General features: G+C 44.8%; 1 protein-coding gene across 1 annotated transcript in view; it reads right to left on the minus strand.

Moving 5' to 3' along the window:
* Positions 1 to 11,152, minus strand: part of LOC128698562 (serine protease filzig-like) — a 59,874-nt gene that overhangs the window by 13,995 nt on the left and 34,727 nt on the right. Inside the window, exon 3 of the mRNA XM_053790843.2 lies at positions 552 to 3,355. Within this exon, the coding sequence (XP_053646818.2) occupies positions 552 to 3,355 (2,804 nt within the window). The remainder of the gene's footprint in view (positions 1 to 551; positions 3,356 to 11,152) is intronic.

Raw genomic sequence — 11,152 nt, forward strand, 5'->3', positions numbered from 1 at the left:
TAATGTTAAGAATTAATCTAAGTCTGCTCGAAATGCCTAGCCATGCTAGGTGTCCTAGTGGCCCACTCTGTAATTAGTATTTTATAACATGTAAACCACAAAATACCCAAAACCTGTAAACCCCACATTGTAACCCTTATAGAGAATAAACTTGAAATGAATTGAATTGAATGGTTAAATTACCTCCGAGTGATTCGGCTGTCACCACACCACTTCCCTTCATACTCACTAGGAGAGATGCACATTATTTTCCCAGTCATCCATAAATTTCGACAAGAGAATGAATTACAGCACTGAGTATACTGAGGATCGAGCCTCAAATCACTCCTGCCACTGAATTATCACTCATGGTTTTAGAGTTTAATCTGAGTGAAAACTGAGGCAACATTCTTAAACTAACCACCAAGTGATCTTTGCGAAGACGAAATAAAGGAACAAAATTGTACTGAGAACATCCCTAAGGCAGCTGCACTCAGGTGCTAACACCTCGTTAAAATAACTCAGCATTGACGGGAGGGGAAGCAAGTTCGCTAAGTGGGTCCCCAACTAACCTGAGAGAGGAGGTCAAGGTCGATGGGTGGGGAGGCCTGGGTAGTACTTGATGTCTCCTCAGATGGGGAAGAGTTGATGAAGTCAACGATGAATTGGTCAACTGGGGAGATGGGTTCTTCCGTCGTTGGTTTGGGCATAGTGATGGTGGGTCGTGTTGTGGCTGGGGTCCGTCGTGTTGTTGTGGTGGGTCGTGTTGTGGCTGGAGTCCATCTTGTTGTGGCTGGAGTCCGTCTTGTTGTGGCTGGAGTTCGTCTTGTTGTGGCTGGAGTCCGTCTTGTTGTGGTGGTGGGCTGGGTGGGGGATGTGGTTCTTTGTGTCACTGTGATGGAAGGTCGGGTCGTAGATGTCGTTTGTTGGGTTGTAGCAGTGGTTTGTCTGGTCGTAGCTATGGTCTGAGGTGTTAATGTGGTAGGTGGAGGTGGTCTGGAGGCAGAGATGGCATTATCAGATGGTTCCTGATAAACAATGTTATGCATGGGGAAGGTGGAGGATGACCAGGATAGTGGCGGGTTAGTAGTAGGAGCGGGTGTGGTGGTGGTGGTGGTGGTGGTGGTAGTTCTGCGCTGAAGTAATTCTCCAGTAATGTGCTGGAGGACATCTCCAGGTATAATGGCGGGTTCCATGTATATGTCATCATCATAGTCTTCTCCGACTGTCGTTGGTGTCAGAAATTCCGTCGACTGTAACTCGGATTGTGTAGTCGGAAGGCGGTAAGGAGATGATGCCATGCCAGATGTTAGGGGTTTAGGAGTCGTCCAGATCAAAAGTGGTAAGGCCACATCATTTATTATCGTTGGATGTGGTGGTGGTTTGCTGAGTGGCGTTGTTGTCCAGAAAGCGAGAGGGTCCACTAGATTCAGTTCTGTTGTTGTAGTCGGGGTAGTTTGGGTGGTGCGGGAAACCATCCAAATGATGGAAGGGTTTGGCGTCTGTGGTCGTATGTCCATGATGGGAGGCTGAGGCGACACTGTCCAGAAGAGCAGCGGATCTTCTGTAGCATCATCTCCTCCTCCTGAAGGAGCTGAGGTAGTTTCTACCGTAGGTCTCGGCCCCTTGGTCGTCGACGTCACTTGCGAAATCACAGACATGGGAGGTCTTGCGTCCAGTATCGGAGGGTGGGGAGAAAGTGTCCAGATCAAAAGAGACTCTGTCGTTATTTTTGGTGTCGTGCCCATCTGCCCTGTGGTCATTTTTGTAGTTTCTACCATCGTGGCGTCTTGTGAACTTCCTACTGTAGCAGGAATCGTTGGCAAGTTTGATTCCTCTGTGTTCATTGCTTCCTCTGGCTTCGGACGGAACATATCAGGTCTGGGAGGAAAAGTGGACCTCGGGGGAGTGTCGGTGGTGATCTCCTCAAAACTCATAACCGAAATATTGAAATTGGTTTCGGCAGTAATGTTTATCGGAGCTGGAGTTGCTTGAGGTCTCATTAAGCTTGGTCGAGAGAATTTTGAGGGTGTCGGTCTGGCGCTCCAGAAAAGAAGTATCTCAGTCGGTGTTAATGCATCTGTTGGAGTCATCGTAGTCTTCCTGTCGGGCTTGGTCGTAGGTCGAGGGTATGGCAAATGAGACGTCGGTTTGGTCTCAAAATGCATCGTGTCCATCGTGGTATGTATACCTGGCTGGATGTTGACGGAAGGGCTCTCAGTGTTCTCGTCCAGGGTCATGTCCGGGGGCTGGTCCGTTAGGTCCATGGTTGAAATTTGTTGTGTAACAAACCCTTCTGGACCATCTGGCATCGTCATCAGTGGGACGTCTTCAGTGTTGTCATAAAGATCGAAGCCTGGTTCCTCACTCGTCTCACTCTGGACGAGAGTGGTGATAGTGCCAGTGTCAGTAAGAGGCTGTGGGATCTCAGTCTCTGTCTCTGCCTGATACTCGGGCATGGACTCATTGGAGGAAGCAGACAAAGGTTGGTTAGTGACTGTAAACTCACCATCATATTCTATCACCGACGACTCTAATTGGTCCTTTACATCGGCAGTTTTCGTCACCTGGATCAACTGGTCTGTGGAGTCTTCAACAGCAGCAGTAGTAGCTGGCGATGACGAGGGATCCGTGGAGATAACACCGACACCGTCTGTAGTCGAAGTATCTTGTATTTCTGTTGGCTCAGTCTCTCCCACGGGTACTGTTGCTTCCTCTTTCCCGGGAGTAACTTCCTCCTGATGGATTCCCTCTGTGCCACCTACCACGCCAGAGTCCGTTGAACCGTCCACAGAACTCTCCGTCACATCCAACTTCTGACTGTCACTCGGGTGCTGCATGAGCGACAAAGGTGTGCTGGAAACGCCTTGGGAATCTCCACTGTCAGACTGCTGGCTTGTCTCCACCTCCGGAGAAACACTAGGTATGGTAGGTTGACCTGAGCCGAAGAAAGACGTTAAATCTACCTCCTCGATGATGGTACCTTCGGTCCCCAACTGCTGGTGATCACTTTCTGTCATTTGTTGATCTGTAACTTCCTCTGTTTGATCAACGTTACTCGCTGCCTCCTGATCCTCCTGTGTATCACTACCAACTACCTGCTGTATATCAACCCCAGCTGCCCCTTGTATTTTTTCAGGAATTTTAACATTTGCCTCTCCTGCAGCTGCTCCTCCCACAGGAGGCACGGTAGTAACATCGAGGTCCATTTGAACGTTGCAGCAGGCGCCGAAGAGGAACCCGTCTACACAGGTACCGACCACCTTGCCGTTGAGCTGGATACACTCAAAGTTGAACATGCAGCTCCCTGGCTCCCCTTCAGGACTCCTGCACCTCTTCGGCTCGATCTTCAGCTGACGTTCATCAGCGCTGACACCTGTCAGAGAGGAACAAAAGGTGCACGTAAAAAAACCCAATTTCTCAATAGGACTGGTAAAGTGAATAATTAATTACTTCAAAAGAACAGTAGTGATCAGGGATTCAAACCTCATTACAGTGCATTTCCTGTCAATATAATATTAATTACTAATAATAGACAAGTCAAAGACAAAATTTATTTTTTTGCAAAGGTTCCAGTATGTGATTATATTTTATAATTAGTTAGGTACAAAGAAATCCACTATCATGCTGGGGCATTTCCGGCAGACTAATCAATAACAATGATAGGTTTAACCTTGAAGCTATCATTGTTACAATAATAATACAATAAAAAGTTATTAATTTCTTACATTTGGCTTTTATTTTATTACTGGAAGGAGAGGAAGGTGCCTCCTAACATTCCCATATATATATATATATATATATATATATATATATATATATATATATATATATATATATATATATATATATATATATATATATATATATATATATATATATATATATATATATATATATATATATGTCGTGCCGAATAGGCAGAACTTGCGATCTTGGCTTAAATAGCAACGCTCATCTTGCCATATAGGACAAGTGAAAATTTGTGTATGCAATAATTTCGCCAAAATCATTCTGAACCTAACGAAAAAAATATATTTCACTGTGATGTAGTTCAGCTGGGCTTGTGAGGTCTCTGGGGAGACCTAATTTAACCAATTATATGGTCACACCTTGCCTTGGCAAACGTCTGTAGCCACGCCCACGTCTGAGGTCTTTTGTTCTTGACGGCGTCAGACCTAGGCGTCAGGTCGCACACGTGGTTGAGGAGGGTGCTTGGACCACCATAAAAGCCCAAGGAAGAGCATGATCAGGAGATTGGAGCGGAGCTGCTGCTGGGGTGCAGAGCTCCTGAGCGGAGATTCGAGCGGAGCTGCTGCTGGGGTGCAGAGCTCCTGAGCAGAGATTCGAGCGGAGCTGCTGCTGGGGTGCAGAGCTCCTGAGCAGAGATTCGAGCGGAGCTGCTACTGGGGTGCAGAGCTCCTGAGCAGAGATTCGAGCGGAGCTGCTGCTGGGGTGCAGAGCTCCTGAGCAGAGATTCGAGCGGAGCTGCTGCTGGGGTGCAGAGCTCTGAGCAGAGACTTCGAGAGGAGCTGCTGCTGGGGTGCAGGGCTCGGGAGAAGGCTGCTGAAGTCTCTGGAGGAGACTGTTGGAGGCACTGGGCAGAGTACTGGCTTGGCACAGTACTCGTGCTGTGTAGGTCTTGGGACCTGTGGCTTAGTTCCTGTGATGAACTGCCCTCTGAACTATATTGTAAGTTACATTCATTTTGGTCAAGTTGATTGTGTTCCCTGTCTCACTGCTTATGTGTACCACCCCATTTATCTAAACCACAATAATGTTCTCCTGTTCCCAAATATATTATTGTACAAAGACTTAATAATAAACTGTGTTTGAGTAGAATAGTAATATTCACTGTCCCTGTTATTTACTCATTTCTCCATTTATTTATGTTTAGTTAAAGTAGTGAGAGGGTGAGGAGTGTGGAGTGGTGGGTAGAGTAATGAGAGGTGAAGATGTAGTCACCAGTGACCTCACATTACCTACCTACCTCTGCCCTCATCCCTCCTACTGCCTCGCCTGTCCCCTACCTACTAACTCCCTCCTCTTACCCCCATATTCTCCTAATCATCACCCCCCTACATGACATCACTGTGTTTGTTTAGTATTAAATTATTGTAAGCAAATCTAAAATATATTTAGGTGGGTTAGGCTAAAATAAATTACTCTGGTTATAACAAGGTTAGGTAAGTTTTCTAAGATTCTTTTAATGCAAAATTATAAATTTTTACATTAACATTAATGAAAAAAATATATCTTTAAACGTATAAGAGAAAATTTTAGAAAGGACTTAATTTTAAATGAGTTCTTGCTAATTGACCAGTTTTACATATTCGGCATGACATATACAGTGGTCCCCCGCTTTTCGTAGTTCCGGCAATCGTAAAATTCGCCAATCATAGGGGTATTTTCATATAAACATGGACTCGCTTTTCATAGGTTGACTCGTGAGTCATAGTTCGTCGGGGACCCGTACCCACGGCGTGAGCCGGGGCGGCAGCCAGTGTGGCATGTTTACCAGTGAGCGAAGGTCCCCTCACGTGCTCCAGCGAAATATTTCATAATATTCCATTTATTTTAGTGCTTGCAAGTACTAAATAAGCTACCATGGCTCCAAAGAAAGATCCTAGTGCCAAGCCTGTGGTAAAGAAGGTGAGAAATACGATTGAATTTAAAAAAATCATTGAACAATATGAAAGTGGTACAAGTGTGGCCGAACTGTCCAGGATGTATAAGAAACCCTACACAACCTTATGTTCCATAGTGGCCAAGAAAAAGGAAATAAAGGATGCTGTTGTTGCAAAGGGAGTAACTATGCTGACAAAAATGTGATCACCAGTACTGGAAGAGGTTGAGAAGTTATTATTGGTGTGGCTAAATGAGAAACCATTAGCAGGAGATACTCTTATGACTTCGATTATTTGTGAAAAGGCTAGGCAGTTGCATGAAGATTTGGTAAAGAAATTGCCTGCAAATAGAGGTGAAGTGAGTGAATTTAAGGCCAGCAAAGGCTGGTTTGAGAGATTTAAGAACCGCACTGGTATACACAGTGTGGTAAGGCATGGTGAACCTGCCAGTTCGGACCACAAGGCGGCTGAAAAATATGTGCATGAATTCCAGGAGTACATAGAGGCTGAAGGACTGAAACCTGAACAAGTGTTCAGTTGTGACGAAACAGGCCTCTTTTGGAAGAAAATGCCAAAGAGGACCTTCATTACACAAGAGGAAAAGGCAATGCCAGGACACAAGCCTATGAAAGACAGGCTGACGCTAATGTTCTGTGCTAATGTTAGAGGGGATTTCAAAGTGAAGCCATTACTAGTGTACCATTCTGAAAATCCCAGAGTGTTCAGGAAAAACAATGTTATGAAGAGTAAATTGTGTGTGTTTTGGAAATCTAATAGTAAGGCATGGGTCACGAGGGAAATTTTCGTCGAGTGGTTCAATGAAGTGTTTGGCCCTAGTGTGAAGGAGTATCTCCTGGAAAAGAAATTGGATCTCAAGTGCCTGCTAGTAATGGACAATGCACCTGCTCATCCTCCAAACTTGGATGACCTAATTTTCGAGGAGTTTGGGTTCATCACAGTAAAGTTCTTGCCCCCGAATACCACTCCTCTCCTCCAACCCATGGACCAGCAGGTTATTGCAACCTTTAAAAAACTCTACACAAAAGCAATGTTTCACAGGTGCTTGACTGTGACCACAGACACTCACTTCACCCAAAGGGAATTTTGGAGAGAACACTTCAGCATCCTCCACTGCATAACCCTTATAGGTATGGCTTGGGAGGGAGTGATTACCAGGACTTTGAACTCTGCCTGGAGAAAACTGTGTCCAGATTGTCACCGGTTTCTTCAACACGCAAGTTATACTTTTGTATCAATCAAATCACATATTACTCGGGTAGATAATTTCCAGTAGATCCTTCATGTGTTAGCCCAAATCACCGACCAGTATGTTTTAAATAAGCGACCCACTAATCAGATCAGATCGACTGGTCCGAACCCTTGACTGGTCCGAACCCTTGACTGGTCTCAAACGGTTTCGTTGGACAATAAAGCAGACTGCAAACGGATGGGGTTGTAGGCGCCCTTATAAACACAAACATTAAATATATATCAGGAACGTGCACGGTAAGCTGTCCAATATACAAAAAACAGTTAGAAACAGAAATACAGATAGCTAGAGCTTCATTTAAGGAGGTTATTAATAGAATATTCAAGAGGTTGCTAGTAGAATTGCAGTAAATCAACCATTCAAATCATTATGAAGCTATGTGTAGTCTGTGGTCAGTCAAACAAACGGGCTTCCACATGGATAAATTGTCATTTTTGTGGAAATTGGTGTCACGCCCCTTGTGCAGATATCCAAGAACTAGCTACAAGCAGTATTAAAACAGGGAAATGTTTTTGGGTATGCCCAAATGAGATAAATCTGTGGACTAAAATCACAAGGGTATTAAAAGAGGACAACATCAAAGCTGCTTTCATAGAAAACCTGGAAGCTCTGTGGCTCTGGTGGCCTGGTGGTTAACGCTCTCGCTTCACACGGTGAGGGCCTGGGTTCGATTCCCAGCCAGAGTAGAAACATTGGACGTGTTTCTTTCCACCTGTTGTCTATGTTCCCCATCAGTAAAATGGGTACCTGGGTGTTAGTCGACTGGTGTGGGTCGCATCCTGGGACACTGACCTAAGGAGGCCTGGTCACAGACCGGGCCGCGGGGGCGTTGACCCCCGGAACTCTCTCCAGATAAACTCCAGATAAACAACAGATGGGAACATAAAAAGTCTGGGCTGAATGGTACTGCCCTTGATACTGGCCATGTATTCAGAAACTGTAAGGCTGGAGATGAAGTCCTGGTAGTCAGTAAATGTGGGGCTGATAGTGCTGTCCTGGGAGACAGTAATGGTGAAGCTGGAGGTGCTGTCCTGGGAGACAGTAATGGTGAAGCTGGAGGTGCTGTCCTGGGAGACAGTAATGGTGAAGCTGGAGATGCTGTCCTGGGAGACAGTAATGGTGAAGCTGGAGATTTTGTCCAGGTAGTCGGGAATTATACGCAGGAAGGAATATATATAAATGACCTCATAGGGGACAGGAGCCATAGTAGGGAAACAAGTGTAGTCAAAGATAAGATAAAACCAATATTGCAAACTCGAAATACAACAGAAAATAGCAAACAAGAGGACTCCACTAGCAATAGTGAGGATATATTACCAAAAACAACTGGTGGGAGCTCCATTGTTGGTGCTAGGGAGGATAGAAGTAAGACAGGGAAACATGCACCAACAGGGAATACAGTCACAGAAACCCAAGGCAAACGGAAACCAAGCCTCTGCACATACTGTGCACTTGGTATCTGCTGGCATGGGAAATCTGGAAAAACAGATGGGACGTGCAACTATGACCACCCTAGAAAATGCCATGCCCATATGACAACAGGAAAATGCAAACTCCCTTCCTGTAAGCTTTTTCACCCTGAACTGTGTACCTCTTCAGTACAGGAAAGACTGTGCTATAACTTAAATTGCCAGGCATACCATCTAAAGGGGACAAAAAGATACAAAGCATCCAGGCCATGAGAAAACCTGGGTAGCCACAGCCACTCAAGAGGGAGAGGTTTTTTAGTGCCAGGAAGGAAAAAAAACTGGCAGGAAATGGCAGAAATCGTACACCAAATCCAGTCATTCCTGGAGTGGAACCACAGTCGATGGCCTCCACTCCAAACCAACAGATACAGATACTAATGCCGGAAAAAAATCCCCCCCCCCCAGTACCAACAATACCACCAGTCCGATAACATTCTTCTTTGCAAATATACAGGGTTTAAAGCCAGCAACAAACAACAAAATACCTTTCATCCATGGACTGCTTGCAGAGGCAAAGGCAATGTTCGCGGCTTTCACTGAGACCCACATAAAGGATCACTTGGACAACGAAATATGGATCCCAGGTTACAACCTATACAGATGTGACAGAGTGAACAGGCAAAAGGGGGGGGGGGGGTTGGCATGTACACTGCAGAGTCACTTGTTTGCACAGAACTGCTTAATGCCTCAAATGATGTAGTGGAAGTTTTAGCAGTAAAGGTCGAAAACCAAAACCTAGTCATTGTGGTAGTCTACAAGCCTCCGGATGCAACATCCCAGCAATTCCAGGAACAGCTGTTAAAAATTGACCACTGTCTGGAAAATCTTCCAGCTCCTGCACCCAACATCTTGCTCCTGGGGGATTTCAACTTAAGGCACCTAAAATGGAGGAATATAGCAAATAATATTGTTGCAGTAATAACACCAGGAGGCAGCTCTGATGAAAACTCACACTCACACGAGCTTTTAAATCTCTGCACAAAATTCAATTTAAACCAGCAAATAATAGAGCCTACTAGACTGGAGAATACACTAGACCTCATCTTCACTAACAATGATGATCTGATAAGAAATGTCACCATATCAAAAACAATATACTCAGATCACAACATAATTGAGGTTCAGACATGTATGCGTGGAGCCCCAGACCGACATAATGAGACTAGTCACGAGGGAGCATTCACCAAATTCAACTTCAATAACAAAAACATAAAGTGGGACCAAGTAAACCAAGTCCTAACCGATATAAGCTGGGAAGATATACTAAGCAACACAGACCCCAACTTATGCCTAGAACAGATTAACTCGGTGGCACTCGATGTATGCACAAGGCTTATTCCTCTAAGAAAAAGGAGGAGTAGATGTAAAATAGAAAGAGACAGGAGCTCCCTTTACAGGCGACGGAAAAGAATAACAGAGCGGCTAAAAGAGGTCAATATATCTGAAATGCGTAGGGAGACACTGGTCAGAGAAATAGCAAGCATCGAACTTAAGCTAAAAGAATCCTTTAGGAGTCAGGAATCGCGGGAAGAACTACAAGCCATAAATGAAATCGAAAGAAACCCAAAGTATTTCTTCTCCTATGCCAAATCAAAATCGAGAACAACGTCCAGTATTGGGCCCCTACTTAAACAAGATGGGTCCTACACAGATGACAGCAAGGAAATGATTGAGCTACTCAAGTCCCAATATGACTCAGTTTTTAGCAAGCCGCTAACCAGACTGAGAGTCGAAGATCAAAATGAATTTTTTATGAGAGAGCCACAAAATTTGATTAACACAAGCCTATCCGATGTTATCCTGACGCCAAATGACTTCGAACAGGCGATAAATGACATGCCCATGCACTCTGCCCCAGGGCCAGACTCATGGAACTCTGTGTTCATCAAGAACTGCAAGAAGCCCCTATCACGAGCCTTTTCCATCCTATGGAGAGGGAGCATGGACACGGGGGTCGTCCCACAGTTACTAAAAACAACAGACATAGCCCCACTCCACAAAGGGGGCAGTAAAGCAACAGCAAAGAACTACAGACCAATAGCACTAACATCCCATATCATAAAAATCTTTGAAAGGGTCCTAAGAAGCAAGATCACCACCCATCTAGAAACCCATCAGTTACACAACCCAGGGCAACATGGGTTTAGAACAGGTCGCTCCTGTCTGTCTCAACTATTGGATCACTACGACAAGGTCCTAAATGCACTAGAAGACAAAAAGAATGCAGATGTAATATATACAGACTTTGCAAAAGCCTTCGACAAGTGTGACCATGGCGTAATAGCGCACAAAATGCGTGCTAAAGGAATAACAGGAAAAGTCGGTCGATGGATCTATAATTTCCTCACTAACAGAACACAGAGAGTAGTCGTCAACAGAGTAAAGTCCGAGGCAGCTACGGTGAAAAGCTCTGTTCCACAAGGCACAGTACTCGCTCCCATCTTGTTCCTCATCCTCATATCCGACATAGACAAGGATGTCAGCTACAGCACCGTGTCTTCCTTTGCAGATGACACCCGAATCTGCATGACAGTGTCTTCCATTGCAGACACTGCAAGGCTCCAGGCGGACATCAACCAAATCTTTCAGTGGGCTGCAGAAAACAATATGAAGTTCAACGATGAGAAATTTCAATTACTCAGATATGGTAAACATGAGGAAATTAAATCTTCATCAGAGTACAAAACAAATTCTGGCCACAAAATAGAGCGAAACACCAACGTCAAAGACCTGGGAGTGATCATGTCGGAGGATCTCACCTTCAAGGACCATAACATTGTATCAATCGCATCTGCTAGAAAAATGAC

The sequence above is a fragment of the Cherax quadricarinatus genome, chromosome 88, assembly GCF_038502225.1.
Source record: "Cherax quadricarinatus isolate ZL_2023a chromosome 88, ASM3850222v1, whole genome shotgun sequence".
In the NCBI taxonomy this organism is placed as follows: domain Eukaryota; kingdom Metazoa; phylum Arthropoda; class Malacostraca; order Decapoda; family Parastacidae; genus Cherax; species Cherax quadricarinatus.